At 23.9% G+C, this 27513-nt stretch overlaps 1 protein-coding gene across 2 annotated transcripts in view; it reads right to left on the reverse strand.

The window, feature by feature from the left end:
- LOC126895500 (probable G-protein coupled receptor CG31760) overlaps positions 1-27513 on the reverse strand; it is an 86802-nt gene that overhangs the window by 56185 nt on the left and 3104 nt on the right. The window contains exon 2 of one of the 2 annotated variants that reach the window (XM_050667437.1): positions 11159-11503. In XM_050667437.1, coding sequence (XP_050523394.1) covers positions 11159-11461 — 303 coding nt within the window. In that variant the 5' untranslated portion in view covers positions 11462-11503. Of the gene's footprint in view, positions 1-3043; positions 3066-11158; positions 11504-27513 lie in introns of those variants that run through there. The other variant, XM_050667441.1, reaches the window with a different exon arrangement.

Here is a 27513-nt window from a genome sequence, read left to right on the forward strand (position 1 = left end):
CATAGTAAAACAATCTTTGGTGAATTTTATTTTTATATTGCAGTATATTTTAATAGCTTTATTTTGATGTTAGAAGTCAGAATTAGAATTTTTATAGACAGACATAAAAAACCTACACTATCACAAAACCAATATCATCTTAGCTTCTAATTAAAGCTAAAATCACTTAACTGTGATGCTAGTGAATTAAAATTTCAACCAATTAATGATTTTCACTTATTATGAGGTGTTCAGTAACTTGACCAGTTACCTTTTTAGTACCAAAAAAAGTACAAATACTATTACAGTATTAAATATTTATTCAAACTTTTGATCTAAATTATTACTTTAATGATATAATAAATGAGTTACATAAAAATTCCATATAATCACATGAAAAATCTATAAATGGTGTATTTAAGCAAAAGTTCATTACTTCGCATATGAATCTTTTTTCTGAGCCGAACAAATGTAAATTTATCGATATTTTAATAAACATAACACTGAAAAAAATATTCAATGACAATAAACGACCTTTTCATCATAGAGTGAGGACTATAAATGTTAAAAACTTGTAATTAACGTTATATGGCATTATAATTTTTAATTTTAATGGATTTTTTGTCACTATTAATTAATCATTTAGGTGTTTTTAACTCCATAAAAACTTTTTGCAAATCTGTTTAAAATAGTTAATAACGCGTTTTCACGGTTTCGACGCTTTGATTTAAATACTTAAAAAAAAGTTTAAATTCCTGGTTAACTGCGTAAGGGGAAATAATTTACATTTTTAATAATGACACATTGCGTGTCTCTTGCAAATTAAAAATATATTAATTTCAACAGCCAAACATCACGAAAATAATCATCTCGTATAGTTGCGAAAATGTCTAATTATTTTATTCTTTTTCAGAAAAACTTTATGGCAACTAAACTATCGATAAATGGAAAGAAAAAAGACTAACTTCTCTTCGACCGTAGATAACAGAAAAGTTTGGGAGAAAATGGAGTATAAAAACTGAAACGTTTAAAATTATAAAATGAAAAAATGACTAGAAAAAAATTAATTATGAATGTTTTTATAATAATTAGATAGTAAAACCCCTCCACATTTTGATTTTGCTGCGAACTAGAAACAAAGAGTTTATTATCTTTTCACCTCTCTATGTTTCAAAAATGATTTTTAACAGTTTAAAAAAAACTATTCCTTCTCTAAATGAAATTTAAGTCTGCAAATATATCAATTTGGTATAACGGGAGCACAAAAAATAGTTGATGATAGGTGAAAATGGAAGTCATAGTCGGATTTCGGTGGTCAATTTACATTAAAATCAAATGGAATGGAGTTAAGATTTAATCAATACATTTTTTTATAGAACAGTGTAATTGTACATTACAAAAAACCCATTTGTAATATTAACAAATAACGATTATTAATCAATAATAATCAAATTTATCGTTTCGTCGTACTTTTTTTGTTAACTGAACGAACAATCATTTTCGTTACGATTGAAATATTTCTGAAAACACTGTATATTTATATCAAAACAGTATACTTATTTAATTTTTAGCTCTACAATGAATCAATTATGTTTTAAAATTTTTTACTAAACAGACTTTTCCGAAAGTCTGTATAATAAATGAATAATTAAAAAATAAAAGTCTCAAACTGTCTAATTATATTACTATTGTCATGCAAATTATATACTAAACCATTAAACGATTTATATATTAAACTGAAGTATACTTATAAAGAAACTATAAAGCATTAGTAATTATATGAAGACAATAATATAATATGTGTATGTTTTACTATCATATTATAATTTTTAATACTTTTAAATATTTCGTACAACACTTTTATAATAATTGAAAAACTAATGTAATAAACAGTTTTTATTATAATTATAAAACTTTAAATACAATTATAAAACTTCATAATTATATTTATTAATAAATTGTATAATTCTTTAAAAAACGTAAATTAAAATTTCAATTATATAATTTGTATTATTTTGGCTATAATGAATAATGAATGGACTTTTTATAATAGTAACTTTAGTTTAGTTTATTTCAAGCTTATGTGCTGTACTTATGTCATTGAGACAAAAATTTGCAAATACGTTGTTCCTCTGACGAAGCGAAATGGTGAACATTACAAATGGTGTTCACTACTAATTTTTTAAACTCATATGTAATAATATATCATGACTAATATAAATATGTATATTTATGTATCAATAATTACATTTATCTATTAAAACAATATTCAAGTTCATTGATAGAATAATTTATATACACGAGTTCAGAAAAAGTATTTACAAATAAATATCAATAAAGGAATGAGTCTAAATTGATTGTCGTGGTTTAAAAGTCTGTGTTTGACCTCAAAACAATTGACGTATAGTTAAAATCTTTGTTAGAATAGAATATAATTATTGTTAAGTAGGTTCTAAGGTTCTATAATGATAAATTCGTCGATATTTAGCGATCATTAAGATATATAGGATGGTCCACAATATTTTAACAAATTTAATAACTATTGATATACTGAATATTTTGTGATATTTTTTTAATAATAATTCGTACATTCTTAAAATCATATTTTTAAAAATCTTTTATTTATTTGTTTTTTTTTAATAACAAAAAAAAGTATTTATTTTAACTAAAAATAAAAAATATGACTTTAACATAATCTAGGGATGCATAAATTGTTAAAAAAAAAAGTACCGCAAAACTTTAGTAGACCAAAAGTTGTAAAATTTGTCATAACGTCTTGGACCACTTGTATAATCATAATCGACAGTTTATTTTTACATTTTCTTTTTTGTACGCGAAAACAATGGAAAAATTCATTATTTCAGTGATTGATGTTATTTATATAACTAACACCGTACGCTAAATCTATTACATTTTTTTTTATTAATAAATCACATTCGATAATATTATGAACTCTCTTATTTATCATGCATTCTATGTACAACTGCTAGTTGTCCCAAGTTAGAGAGATATTTTAATGAATAAGTTTGTTGATTGAACGAACTTTTTTATTAAATCCACGTACCTTTTTCGTTCAGTGTAGTATAATAATTCAATATAGGTTTAGTTGCGGTTGAAGGACTTTTTCATTTCAAAGAAAATTTGTTCTTAATGAAAAAAAAAAAAAACGAGCCCAGAACAAACAAGGTTTAGTTTGTTTCACACCATTTATTTAAACTGTATAGAGTAGAATCCTATATTTAATTTACACTAAGTAGTATGGAGTTTTTATTTCAATTCACTAAGCTATAAACATGTCAGTCTCCGTTATCATCATTTTTTAATTATGTAATTGTAAAAGTAATGACTAGAGTTTATATAGCAATCTCAGATTGAAAAATGCTTGAAACTTTAGACAAAATTATTATTTTATTGAAATTATTTGTAAATAATTATTTATGATGTCTAAATCATATTTTGTATATATGTAAAATATATAGAGAGTATACCCGATTATGTATTATAATATACTTGTAAGTCATTGAATAAAAATGAGTTACTTGTCCTAAAATTGTTTTCAAATGATCAAAAATGTTTGTAAGAAGTATTATATTGAAATTTTTTCTCATTAATGATAAATAATAAAAAATATAATTTAAACATAGTCCGTGAAGGCATTAATTGTTTAAAAAATTTAATGTAACAAAATGGTAATTGTATCAAAAGATGTAAGCGTTGTCAGTTAGATCTGACACATCTTTTATAAGAGATAAAATTTTCAAACTTGTTTTTGTACTTTTTTGTATTAAAAACTTAAAAGGTCTACAAAAGTGGTAATGGATAAAATAAATAGTTAAGGAGGTCTTAAAAATTAAGGTAAACTAAGAACAATTTAAATGGCCCGAATTACACCAAACGTTATTACTGATTATCTGCCACTTTTCTATTACGAATTCTCAATATGATAGAAAATAGTTAAAAATTCAGCATTGTCAATGTTCACTTCAAATGAAATATTTATAAAATGTCAAAAGTTTCTGTAAAGAATGATAAGTTAATACTAGTAATTTGAATATTTATTATATTTTCAACAGCCATGGAATCGTATTAGACAGTCGTTACTTAAATATTCCTATTGGCAAATTTGTATTGGAAATTGAGTTTAATAAAATATAAGCCCCAAATTAAGCAAACCATTATGTAAATTGTCATTATTAGCTCAAAATTACAATGTATAATAGTAATAATAATTCATTAAAGACGACACTTAACAATTCTCATCCTTACAATGCCCTCATAAATAGTAATAAAACATTTACCGCTAACTTTAGTATTTGATAAATTTATGAGGGTTTTCGAAAGTAATATGATCAATGCTGTAATATGATATTTATATAATTAAATAACCATCACATACGAAATTGAAATGAATTATTTAAAAAAATTGTTATCAGTTAAACATTATAATATAAAATTTAAATTTTGGGATAACAAGGTCATGTTTGTTTTACATATCGAAGAATAGAAATATAATGTAGAAGCAGAAGTTTTAATATTCCTAAGGAAAAAGGTTTAAATGACCAAAATTATATACCCAAACATGGTCGCCTACTGTTTTCCTATTTCATTATGGTGACGAGTATACTATGCTACTATTATTATAGATTTCACACGTTTGACCTCAAATTAATGGAAAAATAAAATTATTTAAATAATTTATTTAAAATTAATATTAATGATAAATAGTCATACAAAAATTAATAATTTATACATTTTGTTTAAGCCACTTTGGAGGATCCTAAGTTTGTGCAACGTTGTCATAAGATGATACAGTTGTGTGGACATATTATTCGTTTCTCCAAAACTATAAGTTCCGTACCAACACATTACTAAGTGTTCACGTCAATTAATAAAATGTTTACTGGCTGATAATGTGTTCAGAATAACTTAACAAAGTTTAAAAATACATATAATTCCTAGCCTCAATAATTAGCTTACATTGAAATTGGAATTATTTCAAATATATATTACTTATGTCTAATAAAAAAAGTCGTAAACTACCCCAGGTATTCAATTAAGAAATTTGATCAAATTTGACATTATTTTTACTCATTACTATAGGTTTTATTTGTCGAATAAAAAAGGTCTTTTAGTTTATAATAAAATTACTGAGGGTTGAAGTACTTTTTCTTATTGTATTGGATTTTTCTACTTCTATTTTTTAAATTACATTATAAAGTTATTAAGCTACTTTTTTTTATCTTCGACTGCTTGCTTTTTTTTTTTATAAACCTTACAATCAAAAAATGTTTGTATTTTTACTTGTACAAATCTATTTTAATTTACTTAGTACATCTAAAATATATTATTTTTTTACACTTAACTTTGATAATTAAATCAGCCGTTTTATCTTGTAATAAACCAATTTTTTTAATTTTCCGCTTCACTTCCACTTTTATTTATACTTTCTATTTGTTTATTTTATTGTTTTTTTTTTTTTTTTAACTCTTTTGAAATGCATACTGATTTTTGGTGTTATTTATTTGATTAAATGGACATTAATCGGTACTTTCTAAAATATAGCAAAATAATTTAATCTGTGTCACTTTATTGAAGATTTAAAATTATAAAAATAATCATATCCTACTCAAAACTCAATAAGATCGACCTCTATAAATATGAAAAATATTTATAGTATAAGAGATTATCTTTATTAATTTAATAATTAAGTATTTAGTTAAACGAGAAGTTTTTAGATTGAAACGTATTAATAGGAAAGAGTTGCATAGTTTTGGTCATTAATATGGTCTGATGAATAATCGATCGAAAATATGAATGTTATTTATGTTAAGCTTTCCATGCAGCTTTTTAAAATGTGTAAAATATAAAATTATTATAAATACTAAAATGTATAAAATCTAAAAATTAACATAAAGGTGTAGATTAATAAACTTAGACTTGACCACACGCACCTAACATATGGATATTTTATTAACAAAAGTACTCCATCAATGTCTGAGGTGAGTAGAGTTATAAACTTTGTTAAGTACACTCTTACAAATTGTCAAAAGTGTGTACATCAAAGAGAAGAACATGACATATCACATCAGTAAGTCCAATCAATTAAACAAGAACTTTCTGTCATCCAAGAGATGATTAACATTCTTAAAACAACCGAATTTTTCAACTATATTCCACCTACATAACATTTATATTAATTATCCCTTTGTTATTATTTTCTTTCACATAATATGTAAATAACTAATGTATTGTTGTATTTAATTATCTTTCAATATACAGGATGATTTCTTCTACGAAATATCTTCAAAAATATTAAAGCAAATTGTTGTTTTATTTTTTATAATAATAATGGTCCTTTGTTAGTTATTTTACAGAAAAAATTAATTTTATGCTACCACATCTTTTATCTTAAACTAGTATTAACATTAGATTTTCAAATGGCTAGTTTTTTTTTATAACATTACATTTATACAATTGAAAAAAAAAATTATTTTTTATTTTAGCTTCAATGCGAAGCTGAGAAGGTATTAATTTAAAAAAAACACATCATAGTATAATGTGTTTTTTTATTTTTTATTATTTTGTCTGTCACTAATTTTTCTCAGCTCTCACTGGATCAATTTTTCTCAACGATACGTCAAAAGAAATAGTTGAAGACATTACCCTCAAAAATTGAACATTTTCCCCTCGTTTCCCGTAAATGGTGAAAACCCTCCAAAAAAATTACGATTTTTAAAATCAGTAAATTTCGACATTTTTTTCGTCTTAAATTCCACTTTGCTCTACTCACTAAATTACATTGTCACCTGTTGATAAATTTTGATCTAAATTTTTCTTGATAACTTCCGGCACTGTGTCCATGATTTTGTTGACCTCTATTTCTATAGAAATAGACTTCATAAAGACCTTATATAAACCTCGAGAATTTATAAAGTCTCGAGACATTTAAGTGTCTTCGTCAAACTAGCCGGACTAACTGCCATTTGTTAGATTTTAACCACAAAGTCGGACACATCGTGTACATTAGAGTCTGACTGTAGTGGTATTTTTGTTATAAGTGATGCAAACAAGTGTGTTATTTATTATATTTTTCGCATGTGTTTGCTTTTATTAATATTATGTAAATTTAACTTCTTTTTCGTAACGTCGGCTGAACCTGCCTCTGTTTTTAGCCCTTCAGGGCAAGTAATGTGTACTGATATTTTTTAACATTCTGGGCCAAGTGCGCTGTACCATAGAATTCGCAATGTAGCGAATTTTTTTATACATTTTTTTGTAGATGCCCCTATTTTTTTTAGGTCTCTCAGCATGTTCCAAAACCACCGCATTGTTTTAATTTATATATTTTTAGTTGCTTTTTGATGTGTATACTTTATTTATTATATTGTACTGGGTGATGTACCTTTTATGACAATGAGGTAGACATAGTGCATATTTTTTCGGGGTGTCCCAACGTCTTGCAAGATAATTTGTTGTAATAGTAGTATTAACGTGACAAAAATTATGTAATCATTTTATTACTCATATCATTGTGTATTAGAAGAAAATATTATACTTCGATCACAATTAAACAACATACCAATAAAAATATCTGAAAACGCTAATGACGTTGATCCTATAATTAAATTTAAAAAAGTATAAAAAGACGAGTTAACGTGGTCTTAAATAATATTCGCACATAGAATCTCTCAGAATCACTTTCTTCATCAACATTATTAGCGTGAAGAGATATATTAAAAAAAAAAGAGAGAATACATTTTATTCAAGAAGACTTACTCAAAGATAAGAATACTAGATATAAATCCTAATTTAAAATGTAAAATTAAAATAAGTACTTTTGTTAAAACTGAAACTAAATAGAGCAGAATTCGTTTGATCTGTTATTTTACGGTTGGCGATTTCTCTGGATTCTTGATAAATTAAAATTTATACATATATGTGGTAATATTTCTTTTCTTTGGGATTGTGTTAGTAAAGAAACCCTCGGAACACTAAGCACGATATAAAAGTAACTCATAAAAAAATGGAATTAGGCTTATAATCATAAGAGTCTCCACTAATCTAATATCTCTTTAAGCAACTACATATATACTAATATCACATTATTTTTACATTTTTGAATTACGACAACGTCTAACTGTTTAAAGCCAGTCGCTTACTTGGAGCATATACTCTCTACCGTAATACAGTGACACTTTTTGTAGTATACTCGTCCCTACCATAATATGGGATTTTTACTTAATTTATACATTATATTCAATCCTTAGAATATAATCCTTTTCAAACAAAAAAATTTAAATAAAAATTTAAGAGAAATAGTCAACAAGCGCATACTGTTTAGTTATATTGTAATACACACTTTTAAAATCACTCTTTACGAAAAGAAACCTATAAATTATATTTGTCATTTTTTTTTATTCTAATCTTAATAATTAAACGCATTGTATCGACCTTAATCTCAAGTATAAAAAACCATGTTAATGTTATATAAAATATCAAAATGATTTGTATACTATTTATCTGTAACAATTTCTAATATTTTATTTTTACTTATCAATAAACAGTAATATTGCAATAATGAGACAATGATGATTTTCGGGTGTATAAAGTAATATAAAAAGAGAGAGCAAACCCTTACTCTGGTCTGGTCTTATCGTGTTCTAAACAACGTTACGCGAACATTGTGATAATCATTGTCGAAATTTTTACACATTAAAGTTGTGAACTAAATCGAATTGTGTTATTTTATTTGTCAATCATTGATTAATATTCTCCCTGTGGACAGAGGATACTTCCACGCTTCCTCGCCAGTCGTAAGAAACGACTAATGAGGTTGCGTCAGGTCGACAGCCGGCGTAAAATTTTTGTCAAAAAGTATGATGAGTCAGTCCTGAACAAAACTTAGGCTTAGCCGACCCCAAGTAGTTTGGATAATGACGAGGAAAAAAAAGGAGAATCATTGATTAGAATTATTAATTAAGATATTATAAGAACCCAGAAAAATTATCAGGTGAGATTTTTATATATCCATAAGTGTTAATATTTCTATTATTTCATAACCTTCAAATTAAAAGTAACTCTCACTTTTACACATTTTCTCACTTTTCTTTATTTTATTAAGATTTGAGCTACGATACACTGCAGTTCTCGACGATCGGCGGGTATCCGAAGGCGATCATTGCATTTCTCTATTACAAAACTTTGGGTCAAATTTTTTATTAATGTCTTATTTTTTTATTCTCTATTGCCTTTTATTGCATACGACATTTTTTGACTATTCGGATTTTGCCTCATGTTAGCGTAACTTTTTTTTTTTTAATAAAAATATCCCTTTAATCTAACCTAATCACAAAATCTTTTTGCATGTTTCGTCTCCAGCGATCTCGTGCAAGATCATCTTCTCTTAGTTTATAAAGTATGGGCAAAGGCTTTTTATAAAATCATACCAAATGATTCATCGTAATGTGACAACTATTCACGAGGTTTTAGTGTACATCAACTGTCAACAAGACAGTTGAAGAAATCCGTTGAGACAAGACTCAACGGATTTCAGTTACATCTTCAATTAGTTTATAATTCTACAAGTATCTCTGCATATGATATTTAGTTTAACATGATTAGTTATAAAAAAAATGACTATTTATTTTCAACATTTTATTAAATTTGACACATGAATCTCACTATACAGAATTTCTCAGATCTAAATGACAACGCTTTTGATAAAATTATCATTTTGTTGATTTTCTTTTTTATAATTATTGTCTTATTAGACTACGTTTAAAATATATTTATGTTATTTATCACTAATAAAAAAATTTTTATTTTTATTGTATTCAACATTTTAAAATAGTAATTTTAAATCTATTTCGTACAAAAATGTTGATGGGTCTAAAATAATTTTAGGATAAGTACTCATTAAGTTACAACCATTTTAATACATACAGTGGACATATAAGGAATTCGGTTTATCAGAAATCACAGGATAACTCACAAAATAAAAAAATATTTGAAAAACATTTTTAGATTTACCAACTACTAATTATTTATTTCATCTCTTATAACTTAAAGGCGTGTCAACTTTATTTTTTTTTAATGGCAGTGAATTTAATTAACTAGTTATTAACCAAACCCAACTAAATTAGCTATTAAACTGAACCCAACCAACTAGACTAAGAATAAAAAAACATGCGGCTATTACGATTTTTTTAACTCTAAGTTATTTTTCATATTTATAATGATTATGTCAACTAAAAGTGATACAATAAATAATATTTTAGTATTTTTTGAATCCTCATAACATTTTCTATCGATATAATTAAAAATAATAACATAAACATGAATAAAACAATATTTATAGAAAACATAAACAGCTTTGCCTTTTTTAAAAATCCTGTAAAACTCAATTTTAAAAATCCATTTTAAAGATGAAACTTTACAGAATAATTTTAAGTTTTTTATAAATTATTATCATGATACTTTAAATATAATTTAAAGGTAATGAAAAAAAGTTTTTTTTTAATTTTATGTGAAAAAAGTAATTTTATAATTACTCAAATTGTGGATAAAATATTAATGGTAGAGCAAAACTAAGGGAATATTTGTTACTAAGTGTCACACAAATACCAGAAATAATTAAAAAATTTCATAAACATCCATAACCTGGATTTTGTCGATCTGTGTTATCTATAAATTTTAAAAAGGAATAAAATAGTGACACATATTTTAAAATTTACTACTAAGATTTCCATGAACAAATAAAAAGAAAACTAAAACACTATTGTAAACATTAAATATACTTATTATTTGTAATACGAAATTTTACATTTTTATAAACTTGTTATTGTGTCAGTGATTTATATCTATTCTGAATTAATAACAGAAAAAACTCAAGTGAAGCTCTACCTTTTTGGAAGTTTTCCCGGTTTTCTTAGCTGTAAAAAAACTTTTTGTATATGTACTCACAGAATTATTTAAATTTTATTGCATCCATTAAACACAGTAGAATTAAGATAAATTAGTTAAATAATACTTAACAATAACAAATAACTATAACAATAAGATAGTATGACATTGAGTACATTTTTAATGTAAATAGACTTTACTCAAAACAAGTTATACTAAGCGATTTTTATTTTGCAAGACATATTTTTTATATAAAAATTATATTATTTTAACTTACCTGCGCATATCTATCAACGACGCCTTCGCCTAAATTTAAATGAGTACCCGCTGTACAGTTATTGCCCAGTTGTTGTTGTGATTCTACGATTCGCAATAACCTGTTAACTATATCATTATCTTGAAGTTCAATGCTAGTTGCTCGTTTAGGAGGCATTTGGGTGTTAACTTTAAGATTTCTTGAACTTCTCGATCGCCCGTGCCGAATTCCCGTAGCAATACATGTTGTTAAAGTCGCATGTAGAACAAAAAATAACAGTAGCCCAGTGACAGTCCAACGGACCGTCACGCTGGCTGAAGACATACCTTCCAGTAGAGTCAATTCAAGGCTTCATTGCACTTTACACTAAAATTAAAAATGTTTGATTAATGATGTGTCCATGTTAAAAATTACATAAATAATTTTTAATATATAATATGCTATTGTTAAATGTCGCGTTCATTTTTTATATTTCTTTTTTAAATAACAAAACAAAATGTTTTACTTGAAAAATTTTATAATAGCTGTAATACGTTTTGTGTATAGATTTCAAATTAAACGAGATACGAAAAATGTAAATTGATTTAAATTCAAAATAACAACATTTTATAACAAAATTCTGGGTTATAAATTAGCTTTTAAAGTATTACACAACAAATTAAAATGAAGAGCAAATATAATTAGAATTATTTCTGCATTTTACAATTAGTTGTCTGGCATTATGTATACATAATGCCAAACAACTAATCGTGTACGTTTTGTTTTCAAACGTGACAAACGTAAACTTTTATTTTCTAGGCTCCTAGTTATTTTCTGGTTCAATTTCCTCGAAATTATATTATACCAGAAAAATAAATATGTTATTCCAAGAGTAACTTAGGATAACAACTCAGAGTAATATTTTGAAAAAGGTTTTTTCTTTAATATAGTGTCACGTTTCCTGAAAATTAAACTAACAGTCTCTAATAATACACATAAAAGTTATTAAATTATTAACAAGAGACAAGAAGTTCTTTGATTTTTGAAAAACAAATCTAGAAAACATTTTTTTGTTTTCATTTTAAATATTGCGAGTTAAATAATCATATAAATTAGTAACATATGATACAAGTCCATGAAACATGCTTAATCATTCGTATTTTTTACTTATGAAATAATTACTTTGATCAAAATTTGTGTTAACAATAAAAGTATATATTTATAAAGTTATATTTTTCATATTAATGAAAAAAAGAAATAACTATTAAAAGCTTGATAGTTTCAAATTATTATTGCTCTTTTTAAAAAGAAGATTAATTTAAAAATAAAAATATTTTTAACATAAAAAGTCACAAAAATAACAACAAAAAAAACATGGATACGTATTTTTTGGTAATAATGTTACCAAAATCAACGCTAAACACATCAGAAAAATACTTTTTTATACCCTTTGTGACCTTATCACCTAGTGATATTATCACCTGGTCGATTGTCACATTTTGCTAGTATACACAATTTTAATTTTTCAGTGTGTCAAAATCCCAATTTATTAAATTATCCTTATTATTAAAAATTTCTATTGCCTTCCTTATATTAAGTTCATTGTTATTATTTACGTTTCTAACTAGTTTTATATGACTCAAAATATATATAACAAAATGAAAAAACTTACTAATTTAAAAAAAATGTTTGTAGTTTTTGTGTTTTAAGTCAAAAATTCATAGAAAATAAATCGTTGGGAATTTTTTTTTTTTTCATCATACAATATTCTTAAAAAGTATAAATTTTATTTAGGTTTAAAGAATACAGGTGTACAAGAATATTAAAAAAAATAAAGTAATTAAAAAAATATATTGTGATATTTTTTACTTTAACGGTTGATGTTTCATACTAGACAATCATTGGGACAATTTTTTTTGTTTTTTATTTAGTAGTACATTTTTAGAGTTTTTATTTTATATAGTTCACTAGTGGTTAGATCTTTCAAAAATTTATTAAAAATTGAGTTAATGTCTCTTTTAAGAAGCCTTTTGTACTTAGGTTTCTCATTGGATTTTTACGATACATAAAATTTATTGTCCCAGGATTGTCTCGATTAATAATTCATTTAGGTCACTATTTTTATAAAAATTTAAAGCAGTTGTAAAATTCCAAAAAGTTTTTATAAACTAAAATTTTAACGGTAGCATAATTTTTGGATTTTTTTTTAAATTTCTAAAATTTCTTTCAATTTTTTAGGGGATCTCAGATATAACTAGATTAAAATCGGTCTATTGAAATCTGAGATATTGTATGGACAGACATAAAAAAACACATATCATAGCTTTTTTTTAGATAAATTTTTAAAGTAAGAAAATACCTAATAATTATTTAAAATGTGTTCATATATAAATAAATATCTTATTAATTTTAATCATTTTAAAGGGAGAGAAATAAATTAAAAATAAATCGAAAACCTCATCTAATTATATTGCTTATTTGATTTTAATGTAAAGTAATTATACAAATAACTTATTAACCAAAGATAAAAGAGAAAGACCATCTTTTATGTGGTTACAAATTATTTAACGTATCATTGAAAATGTCATTAACTAATCACTTTACATTTTGTTGAAATTAAATGAGTCAAAGAATCAACTGCGTGTCTCCATCTTTTATATCTTTGTATACTAAAAACGAGGGGCACAGATAATTTGTGACTTACATTTAAACAACATTTATGTAGTATTTAATTACTGGGTGGAAACCAAAATTATTTTAAGATCTATTTGAATTATACAAATTATTTTTTTTAAGAGCAGGATAAATTATAAATAACTATTTCTTTGAAAAATAATAATTCTTATTATTATTTAACCAGGAAAACTAAAACGCATGAATATCAGAGAAACTAAATTATTAAAAATTCGTAAATTTGATTCATTAAAAATATATACTAAATTTATAAAAAAATATTTGATTTAGTATTGAAACCATCTTACTGACACTCACAAAAAATATCTAAAAAAGAAAATTTAATTTTTACTTATTTATTTTAATTAAGCTTAGAGCCAGTTGAAAACTACTATAAACTATGTAAATACTTAAAACACAAAGATCGTTTGATTTAATTTTTCATGATATCCCAATAAAATGTTGGAAATTTACTAACATTATTTAAATAAAAACTCTATTCATTAAAATTTACCTAACAATTACATATCAGAAAACCCTCAAATTTTATGGATAAAAACCAGCGCGTGTTACGAGTGCGCGCCGATGAAGTGAAACTTCTTTCGTTATCAAGATATCGCATGAAAATTGCATCTATTGTAGTTCATTAAAAACATTTTTATTTTTTAATTCAAATTATCTGAAATCCAATTACTCAATACATTTTAAATAAAATTACTTTAATTGTTGAAAATACAGTACCAAATTATAATATAAAATATACTTTACAGCCGACCGTGATCCCACCGAGGCCAACCGTGACGTTCGATAATCTGTTTTTTCGGACCCTCTATAAAGAAGTTTCACTTTAATAACAATATATTTACATTTATTAAAATTAATATAAAATAAATTTGATACATTTAAAGATTCAAAATATTTGCTTGTATATGTTATTTAAATTAGTACTTATTAAGCTACCTTTTATTAGATTATATTTTTTGCTTAATTTATAAAATAAGCTTCAATATAGTTTGTAAACAGTTTATTCAAAACAGAAGTATTAATACTTGAAAATATTTGATAAAAACTGGAACTCGTTTATGCCACAAAACACTAAATATATTATCATTGAAGATGATCATCAAAATTTGAAATTAATATAATAACAACAAAAATTAAGGAGTTAATATTATAGTACAATGAAAACAGACTTTTAAACGTACAATAATTAAAGAAGTAAAAACGTATAAGTGCGTCTTGAGTGATAAAAGAGAATGCAGTTCAACAATTAAAAATACTAATATATTTAATGTTAACTCTTCGATGTGATCGTTAATTATATTATCCAATACACATTTTAAGTGCACCAATTATGAAAAAATGTAATTATTTCTATTCACTATTTGAAAATTCAGGAAAAGGTTAAATTAACACTGAATTTAAGTAAAAAAATAATAATATTGAAATGCATGTAAAACACGCCGGCTCAATAAATCAACTTCTTACTGTTTATTATGAAATATAACGTTTATTTACTAATCGAAAAAAGTATGGAAATCAAACATCATCAATGTATAATAAAAAAGTCACAATAATTCATTTTGTCAATTTAAATACATAAAACGTTTGTTAATACTTTAGTTCAAAATAAAAAAAACCTTTATTGACAACTGTATGAAAATTATGAATTATTGTATTACATCTGTAAAATCTATGCCAGATTTGTTACTAATTTTATATATAAATTCAAATAAAAGTGCTTAAAAATTTAATTTAAATACACATTTCATTTCCGACAGATATAAATTTTAAGTTTTTGCTCATGACATTAGAGATTAATACCCAAATATTTTCCTACATATGTGTTATTACAAACGTACAGATATTTTATATTTAAATATTAATCGTAGTTTTAAATAAAATACCCAGTGCCAACAACTTTATTGAAAAAAAAACATTTGAATTGTTCATTTTTAAAATACAAATTTCAATCAATTACAATATAATATAGTAATTGTTCATTTGTAATTCTTGTTTTCATTACTTAGCATATAGTCCACTTAATCAAATAATTATAATTTTAAAATTCAAAATTAAAGTTAATATCTAACATAGTAGTTTTAAATAAAGATAGTTTCCTTTGTTAAAAGTTATCTTCTTTTTAATATTGATAGAACCCATATTTATTGGCTTGAATATGATTACAAAATTGATTTTATTAATTTAATTAATCATTTATTCGTCAACTGATTAAATAATAATTGTATTAAAATGGCAAGTATTATTTTAATCAGTTGACAATTATTATAAGATTGAAACTAAATTTTAAACGCGTCAAAACTTATTTTGTCAACTTTTAGAATTTCAGCTTTATAAACTTTTTATTTAATTAATATTTTGTAAGAAGTTTTCCATAATATACCAATTTACTTTTAAACAATATAACATAGTATGTACTTAATTAAACTGTAAAAATAATTAAACATTACATAGTTCAATTTTTAATATAATATTATAATATGATATGTTCACAATATACATATCGAGAACTTATTTTTAGAATCTCAAATAAATTACTAATCTTCTAGGGTAAATTTTTTAGTTTTAATGTCAATTGGTTAGCAATTTAACATATACATTTATTTTAGATCATAAAACAGTAATTTTTGTATTTTTTGTGAAAAATATACTCGTATAGCTACTAAATCAAATCATGTCCAAATAATCCTATATTAATTTAGATATTAGCATAATAATGTTTATTTTAATAGATAATTTTTAAATTTTAATATTATTTATTCTTTATATGTATTATTCTATAAAATGGCTGGTTGGGTTGGGTCGATAATAACTTTTTAAACAGTATTTCAGAAATTATAAACAATCTAAAGTAATGACTGGAGGGGAGGAAATGGTGCCATTTTTATCACTAGACATTTTTAAATGGAGATATATGTGTAACTAACAAAAAACCAAAAAACATATGCCTAAATAAAATTATTCTTTTAAGAGAAATTGAGTGGGTAGTATTAAATGAATCAACCTATATATGAGTGTTCTCAAAAACAAATTAATCTTTATTACCATAAGAACATACTATATTTTAAAACTATAAAACTTTGAGAAAATTAAAATTCTTAAATACCATAAAAAATATATTCAAAATATAAGGTTGATACTTCAAATTTTAAAGAATCCATGTTAAGAATTTTGATCATAATAGTGTTTAATCATTTTTGAAGGTGTAATGTAAAGAGTTAGTGAAGCAAAAATATTTGTGTTATGGTGGCAAGAATAATCTAAGGAGTAAACAAAAATGTTTTTTAAAGTAGGAGTTATATACATGTGTCGCTATAATAAATTATCAAGATTGATCATAATTTATCACTTATGATTTTACGGACATAATGCACTCTATTATCAATTTTATAACTGTTAAATGGTTTTTGAAAAAGAAATAAGAAATTTAAAAATTAATAATATAATATGTACAATAAACATAAAAGTTTATTATAATATTTACCAATATCATCTTATTGTTTATATGTCAACATTTTTAAATCTTCTAAAATAACCTTAGAAAAAGGGTTACCTAACAATATTTTTTACCTCTATCTCCAAACCCTTAAAAACTTTTTTAGAAATTTAATATAATAATTAGTTATTAAAAATAAAAATTTAATTTGTGAATACTTTGAATATTTTGTGATAAATGAAGATTATAACAATATAATGTATATTATACATATATTACTTTAAAATACCCAATACAATGGGTACCCGAATTAAATGGGAAAATTATAAATTAAAATCTAATTGTGATTATAATCAATATTGAATAAAACTTTTTTTCAAAGTGAAGATCTCTAAAGCTGCTCTTTAATCTATTTTTTAGATGAATACCGAATCTCCAAAACTTCACCCTAAAAATATTTATGTTTAACAACACATTATATAACAACATTTTATTTAACTTTTTTTTACGGAAGAAATATTTAAAAAAATTAATGAGTAATACCACTCTATTAGTCTATACTGTTTCACCATAAAATTAAGTAGTATTAATTGAAAAAACCCAGCACAGTGAGGTCGTGGCATAGTTGGGTCAAGTATAATGATATCTAACAGTGATTAAAATTACTATCATAAAAAACACTTCGATGCAAATCTGTAGATAGTGTTTAATTCTCAAAAATTAGTGGATTATTCCAAATGCTACATGATCTCCTATTTCCTTATTTATATCCTGATTACAAGTTTTATGATTAATAAGTGTAATATATGAATAAATATATATATATATATATATAAAGAGAAATGGTGTTATTTTAAAAAACAATTATGCCGAATAAAAGAGGGGTATAAATATTCTATGAAAAAAATCATATTGATATGGTCATTTTTAAAAAAGTTATGGCAATTTTAAGTAAAAAAAATTGAAAAAATGTCAAAAATTAGCGATTTTTAAATTTGTAATATTTTTGGAGATTTCCCCCATTTGCGTGAAACAAGGAAAAATTTTTCAATTTTTGTGGGTAATGTCTTCAACTAGATACGATTTGTGATCTTTTGACGTATCAATGAAAAAATCGATTTGGTGAGAGCCGAGAAAAAGTGGTAACAGATATGAAAAAAAAACACATTATAGTAAAACTAATACCTTCTCAACTTCGCATCGATGCTAAACAAATCAAAGTGAAAAATGATAAAAGTACGAAAAACAATGATATGTTTTTACACGACAGTTAAATTTTTTTAATGATGTGTCCGGTACTCTATATCTTATTAGGACTCTACTTTATATTCGATTTCCAAGTATATTTTTACCTGATTTTTACTGAATACTCAAATTGTACATATTTACTATTTGGAACATCTCTAACTTTTTTGTTTAACTACGGTACCATTCACATATAGCAAACAGTCGTCAAGGAAATTTTGTTTTTTTTTTTTAATTGAAGTAAATTATACTAACTAAAATCTATGTTTATCTAAGGAATACAAAATAGTCCGTAAAATTTTCAAAAGTTAAGTCAAAAAGTTTACATTGCATACAAGTATAGAGTCAAATATTTAAAAACAAATGCTTAATTAAATAAACATATTTAAGGTACTTTCAAATAATTTTTCTTAATTGATCAGTTTCACAAAAACTATAGTAATTTTATCTGAAAAAAAAAATTAAAAATCTAACAAACATTTCCGATTTCTAGAATCATAATTTTTTTAGGGATTCCCCATTAACAGAGAATGAAGAAAAATATTTTAAATTTTAAAAGGTAATTTCTTCAACCATACACGATTTGTAATATTTTAACATATTGTTGAACATATTGTATAAAATTGGCGTAGTAGAAGCTGAGCATTTATTGTGACAGACACAAAATAAATAAATAAATAACACATCATGGTAAAACCAATATCTTCTTACCTTCACATCAAAGTTAAAATATGTAGCTATACATCTTTCTTAAATGTAGTGTTACCGCTACTAGACAATTTATTAACCATTTGACAAGTTCATCACTATAGTTATACTTATTTTGTTTTTATAAATTTTTGTATTAAAATACTAAACTTACATAGGAAAGGCAATATTTCAATCGTGAACTTTATGAATTACACATAAACAAGAGTAAATTCCACAAATTATTAACGCTGAAAGTTTCCAAACGGCGTTTAATTTAGTGAGGAAACGTTTCCTTTCTCACCAAATTTTTAATCAAAAATGATTGACTCCCAACAAAACTTTTCTTTTTCAATAGTAAACCAAGATAATATTTTTTCTGTTATCTTTTTATAAGATGTTAATTTATGAAATAGATTCTTTTTAAAAATATTATTGGCTAGTACCTCCAAAAATTACGAAAATCCACTAGTATGTGGAATCGAATTTTCTGTTCGTCTAAATTATTATTTTTATTCTTTATAGATTTATAAAGAATTTTTTTTTATTAAAAACAAACTCTTAATACAAAAAAACGTTGCCTTTTGTAAATGGTTATACAAAATAAAAATATGTAATAATGTAATGTGGTTTTTGATATGTTATTCTTCTTCGAAATAACTTGTCAAAATATTATTTCCTAAGACGGTAACAGATGTTACTGCTTTATGCCATCCTGGATGGTAATAAACAATCGGTGTATGGCACACGTGTATATCAACTTTAATGTTATTAGCTAATGAATCATCAAAGTTGTTAAAATTTTATCAAAATGTATTATTATAAAAAATATAAAATACTGAAACAACAACGATATAGTTGTTAAAACGACTTTATAAATGTATTGACTATTTTGGGTGAGTCATGAAAAATGAGTCCAAACTTGACCAATAATATAAACATATTCAATCCTTTGAACTTAGATAATATTTTTTCTTATCTTTCTGAATACGTTAAGGTTGATTGTTTACGTGTTTTATTCTCAAACGTCGTTTAGTGGTACTTTGAAAAATACAATTTATATGCAAATTCACTTTGCAAAATATTGTCACAAAAAGTCAACGTACGTTTGAAGAATATCTTCATTATATAAATACCAATATTATTATACTTATTATAATATAACTAACTTGAATATTTGTTAATGCATTATGATTTTAACATAAATTAATAAAATCATTAAACCAAAATTCAAAGTAATAAAAAATTATTCACTGAACTAGTAATTGATATTTCTATGAAAATAATATTTACAAATATGTAATAAAATGGGAAAAAATAGGAGAGTTATACTTATGTACTATTTTTATAATACAACAACTCTTGAACTGAGCAAAATAAATTATAAACAATAATACCCCATGCAGATAATCTATCACGATCGGAATATAGAATATTGTATAAATAATTTATTATTGATAATACAAATCGTCTACAAAAAGTTGGCGAGTCTTATATATAACATTGACTATCAAATAATTGCTAAATACTTAGAACATCTTTATAGATACTTTATTAACGTTGGTTGATTAATATTACATAAATAAGATTTTAAGTATATACTAAACAACTTATATCTTATACAATCTTATTATATTATTATATGGTTACAAACTTATCACAAATCCTTTTTTCTTTCGATTTATATTCTCTGGAACTATTGTTCAGAAAATGTAATTATTTTTGTTTATTTTATAAGAAAATAATAATACAACAAAATCTATAATTAAAAAGATGTTTAAATTTTTTATTCATAATACATGGTAAATAGTAGTAATATATAGCTGACGTTATGACAAATTCTAAATGTTTAAAAAGTCAAAAACTGAAAAAATGCATACATCAAGGTAACCAAATATTATACTTGGAGTTAGATTTTTTTTTGCTTTATTTGAGTTATATAATCTATACAATATTATTACAATAAGTATAAAAGATAATAATGATTTTTTGTCTTGATTATTTTGAGAAGAGAAGCTGCCCACTGACAAAACTCTTTTTGAAGTGATATTATTTAGTTGTTAGGTTATTATTAATATAATATCTTTTTTTTTTTCATTTTTAATTATTGCAGGATAAGAAGATCACTGCATCACTTCCTTTTTAGTCTTTTGGGAGGATTGCCAGGCATTGTGGATAATGTAAGATCCTTCACTAAAAAATTAGGATGGTTCAGAAAGGAATGGTGGTATTGAGTGTAGTGTCCTTTGGCAAGTAGCAACACTGTCTTTAGTTTTAAAAAATTATTTTAAAAGGTTGGGTCATCAATCTAAACCGATTATCTCAGATTTGATTCAAATTTTGAACAGTTCATCATATTATTAGTATAATAACGGCTTAGAAGTACGTAATTTTAATCTTGCTTCAGATTAACTATTATTATATAACATTTGTCAAGTGTTGAATAAAATTTTTGTGTCAACTAATTTTATTTTTTTCGTTTTTCTATCACGTCTCTTAGTGTTATTAATAAATAAACATATTTGTGTTGGGCAGAGTGGAAGTTTACTGCTTAACGGTTAATGCCACTCATATTAATAACTGGTATTTGAATTAACTTATAAAATATTGTCAAGACTAATAAATAACGCCTTCGAAATTGATCAGATAAATATTTTTGGATTTTCACTTATATACTTGCTTATATGTTCTTTTATATAATCTCTCAATTTATAATGAAAAATCAATGGGAATATTGGTAATGAATAATCTATTCATCTATTATCTATATTTAAAGATTAAAATAAATATTTAATTCCTATTAGTAAACTTTTTATTGCAAATTTTGTTGAAAAGGCGATGCCACTCGTTCACTCTTTCACTCTATGTGTATACATTAGACGAGAGAAGAAATTGTGGCCTGAAAATTCTGCATTAACATCCGTCATTTTCTATTTATCAACAGTTAAATATTTATGTTGCTATTTGAAAAATTAAAATTGATACCCTTTTAATTTATAAGGGTTGAACACAAAAAATACTTCATGATTGATAAATTGCAAAAAAATGTAAAATCTTAACATATAAATTTCAAAAAGTTAAATTCTCAATATTATTTTTATTTTTTACTTAATTAAGTTGTCAATGGTAAATAATTATTCTGTATATACTTCATAATACATCGTCATAATATTCTTTAAAGAATTAGTAGTTGGTTGTTTCATCTTCTACTATTGTTTAAAGACCAACTGGCTCTCGTTATTATTTGTGATGCAATTAAAATTAAACTGTTTCAAAAATAATTTGTTGATTTACTGTAAACGATTGTTATTTGTCCTTCAATTAAATTAAATCTGCTGAGTTATTAACTGAGTTATAAGTAAAAAAATGTTAGTTTTTTCATTAATTAAAAAGTGAATCAATAAATCGTTTTATACTTCATTAAATTGTCACTTGAGATAATTTATTACTAAAATACAACTATTCAAACACCCTAGTGTATAATTTTATTTCAATTTTGTATGACTCAATTAGAGGGTGTAAATGTATACTGTTGCTTATTAATTACGGATGTTAGTGAAATGTTATCTAAATTATTGCAAATGATAAAGTAAAAAAGGGTATATCTACCACCTTTTTTACTTCGATAGTGTTTATAGATTTTTTAACGTCATAATTTTTGGATCTCTGTAGATCTAATATTTTTAAATATTTATATTTAACAAGTTGAAGTTTTATTAAAGACTTGGATGTACAATAATGCAAATGTGGAATGAACTACTCAATTTTATAATGTTCTTCTACTCATATTGCGTAACTCAAATATTTAATAACAAGCGGCCTGTAATTTGTCATATTTTATGAATACAAAAGAGTAAAAAGAGGATTGATATAGCGTATAATACGCCCTTGTTTTAATGTATTGCACTTTGATTTGAAATCCTCTACTTTATTATTACTGGTTAAAGTACCCTTGTGTAATTGACAAACTACAGTATGAACAATGAAATAATCAGTTGGAATAGTTAACTTCAAACGTTTACAAAGAATATATTAACAAATACTTATTGTTAGTATCTATTCAAATAATCATTCAATTTAAATTATTGCAAAAACATATTTGTAGAGCAAATTTAACGTTCAAAATTAAATTCTTTCATCAAAAAATCTCGAAAAATTCTTCTAGTCCTATTTAATAATTATAGAATCTAAATCAACTTTCTAGAAATGTTTGTCTTCTTATGATAATATTAAGAAAAACTATACTTAATAATACATAAAAAGTACTATAACTTTAAAAATATTCAATATTTAATTACAAACAAATATCTATAATCAAATATTATTAAGAAGCAATACTCAGAACTTAATATTCTTTTAAAGGACAGACCAGATCTAATTGACAAATCTTATAACTTTTAATCTACATACATTTTTTACTTTTTTTTTTTTTAATAATTTGAACAAAATTAAACTAGATTTTTAATTTATTAGTGTTAATTTTTGTTTTTGTATAAAAAGTAAAAATAAATAATTTTAATAGAGATTTTTTTTATTATTTAATAATTTAAAAAAAAAAATTGTCACTACAAACTTATTTTAGTGGTTAAATTATTACAGATTTTTAAAGTTAATTAAAATTAATTTTTTTCTACCTTTTCTGTATTAAGTTTTTGTAATTAAGAAAATAATAGAATTAACCATTTATTTTCATACTCCCTATTTATTATACTATTGCCTTTTTCTATTTATTCAAGTGGCTTAATTATTTATTGTACTAATTGTTAGAAATAACTTTAAAGTCGTATTTGATATGATAATAGTATATCTTAATGAGAATTTTAAAATAGAAATATAATAGCTATTATGAATTAAAAAGACCAAATAAGTATTATCAATTTTTAAATAAAAAAACGTAAACACTAAAGTTTATATGTTGTTAACATAAGAAAATATATCTACAATTTTGTTTTATGAATTAATCATTTAAACATAGGTATTCATTTGACTATTCACAGTTTCATGGTAAAAAGTCAATAGTTTAATACATATAGGAAGTATAAAATATATGGTCACTCCTAACCTTTTCAGCATAAATCGTTATTAGTAATATAGAAAAAGCATAAAAAAATCAAATTTTAATAAACTTTAAAAAACAGTAACAATTTAAACACTGATTTAAAATAAAATTGTTTGGTATAAACATTTTTTTTTAAAACTAGTCTATAAAATGTATACTTCTATGCATAGAAAAATATTCATAAAAATAATAATAATTAATTTAAAATATAATCCACGTCGATCAAAATTGATTTACAAAAATAAAAAATATAAGTAGATAAAAATTATAATATTTGTCAATTATATCAAATTTACTCTGTATATATTTAATTTTTTTTATTTTGTTACAGGTTTTTCATTGAGCTGTACAAACTTTAAATAATCTTTTTAAAATAATGTGTAAGTTCTAAACAAGGGTTCATGTTTGATTTAGAAACTCAATATAACTTTAAACAAAAAATTAAAGTTGTAAATTTTATTTTGTCAAAATATTAAATACAGTTGAAGTAAACTAGTTATCAACTTTTACACCAGAAGTATTTCTTTCAAACTCGAGCAAATAGTATAATAAAATAGGAAACTTCTAACTTACAACTAGTTATATAATTTGATAGAAATTTGCATCCAATCGTATATTTTACAATACATTCAACTCATGTTGTAGCAAAAGTTGTATTGCTCTAAGGGTTGAATAATTTTGAACTTATAATGAGAGCTAATAATACACGGTTCCATAACGAGTGGTCATTATCATAAAAATGATTAAATGCTAATGGACTTAAATCATTTAACATTCGATAAAACTTTTAAGAAATAATTTAATTTAAATTATATTCTCAACAAAATAATTAAAAAAATAAATAACTTTATAAGAGTACAATAAAATAACATAATTAGTAAAAAAACTTAAAATTATCAAACTAAAAATGTATTTTAAAAGTTTTTAATAAAATGTTGTGGCCAATATAGTTTACTTCATTATTTGCTGTGATTTAAAAACATCTCTTTACAATTATTGTAAAGAGTTGTAATTAAATCACAATTTTTGATAGTTATAATTTATAGTCTAAATTTAAAGTACCACAACTACAACATATTTAAGTAATTTTTAAATCTGCGAAATTCATCACATTGGAAAAGCAATACATATATTTCAAAATTATATGTGAACTAACTACATAGTTCTCTCATTTATTTGAATTTTTATTTTCCGTTAGTTTACGCCTCTAATATTATATAGATATTGTCCAAGACCCTTCAATACACATTATAATATGTAAGTTTTTTTTATTATTACAAATGAAGGTTTTTTATGAATTTTCACATAACGACCATAACGATGTTATCAAAATATGAAGATCTCTCACGAAATATAACCATTAAAAACCACTAATCGCGGGATAAAGTTTCTAAATATTACTGAAAAATGTTAAGCTAACCACACATTAAGAACCGAACATATTTTTCGAAATCCTTAATTTATTTTAGTTGATTATAGGTTTAATTTACAATAATCACTCCAACCTATTTATATGAAAGTTTTATTAGTAGTTAATTGTATTTTTATATTTGGACTAAAATAGAGTTATCAAGTTCCTTAAAATCCTGAAAATTTTACGTAAAGTTTTTAAAACAATTATTCTTTTTCTTATTATAACAATTGATAATAATGATAAATTATTTTAGCCTCGATGCGAAATTGAGAAGGTATTGGTTTTAATATGTGTTTTTTTTTTTGTGTGTGTTACAACTTTTTCTCAGCTCACACCGAACCGATTTCTTTCAACGATACGTCAAAAGATCATAAATCGTATCTAGTCGAAGACATTGCGCTCAAAAATTGAAAAAATTTCATTCGTTTCCCGTAAATAGGGGAAACCTCCAAAAAAATGACAAATTTAAAAATCGCTAATTTAAAAAAAATTTTATATAATTTAATTATATAAAAAAATAAATCTGACCCTATAAATGCCCACAGGGGGTATTAAAATGACAACTTTTTCACAAAAAATTAACTTTTTCAACTTAACTATTGAAAGTATTCCGGAAAGTCTGTCACTTTTATATATATCTTAAATTAAAGCTATTTTTGTGTGAAAATTCTAGTTTTTATATTTTACATTTTATACATTAAATGCTATAACTTTTAAAAATGTATGGATCAACACAATTTATTATGGAAAAAAAAAATTCGGACTTTATTTTATCTTCATGGTAAAAATGGCTACCGAATGCTATTTTTGTGTGAAAATTCTCGATTTTATTTTTTACATTTTTAACTTTATAATGCTATAACTTATTAAAAAGTGTATGGATCAACATAATTTTTTAATGAGTAATAATATTTTTCAATAATCCCTTTTTCATTCGACATACTTTATCTCAATCAGGATATTAATAAGGAACTAGCAGATCATGTAACTTTTGTAATAATCCACTATTTCTTTTTAAATTAAACACTATTTAAAGATTTGCATCGAAGCGATTTTTATGATAATGATTTTAATCAATGTCAGATATTGTACTTGATTCAACTATGCCACGTCACCACCGTGCCGTGACCCCCCTGTGCTGGGTTTTTTTAAATTTATGTTGATATATCTTTTTGAAAAATGCATGAATCAATACTATTCATTTATGATAAATATTTTATATATTCCTTTTTCTTTTATTAATGTTGTTATTTTATTAGTACATTTAAAAAACTATTATTTGAAAATTGATTTTATTAATAAATTACTATAATAAAATTTGAAATAACCTGACATTTAAAACACTATATAGAGTGTTCAGTAAGTAAGGAAACGGGTCAATTGTTATAAACAACAATAACAATAGAAACCCGTTTCCTTATTTACTGAACAATCTATATATAACAATCTATATTTATATAAATATATAATTAAAAAACCTGCCCACAGGGAGGTTTCAAAATAGTAACGTTTGTATAAAAAAAAAAAATGATCGTCATTAGTGTCTTTTCGACAAATATTTTAGAATTAATTAAAATTTTTATCTCACTTAGGTGATAGAAGAAATGTTCCCCGGAAGTTATGTACTACAATCCCTCATTTCCTTTTTTATAAACTAGTCAACTATTTATGTGGCTCTCAAGATGGTTTCGAAATAGTAACTTTGGTATAACATTTAAAAAAAAAATATTACGATTTTTTTTAATATGAATTGTTTTACAAACATGTTCCTAGGTTTTTTACAATTTAGTACCTATTCCATAGGCGTATTAAAAGAAGGAAGTTGTAATGATTAATCCCACTTCCTTTAAAACATTTTTTTC

The sequence above is a fragment of the Daktulosphaira vitifoliae genome, unplaced genomic scaffold (genome assembly GCF_025091365.1).
Source record: "Daktulosphaira vitifoliae isolate Bord-2020 unplaced genomic scaffold, ASM2509136v1 Scaffold_1, whole genome shotgun sequence".
NCBI lineage: Eukaryota > Metazoa > Arthropoda > Insecta > Hemiptera > Phylloxeridae > Daktulosphaira > Daktulosphaira vitifoliae.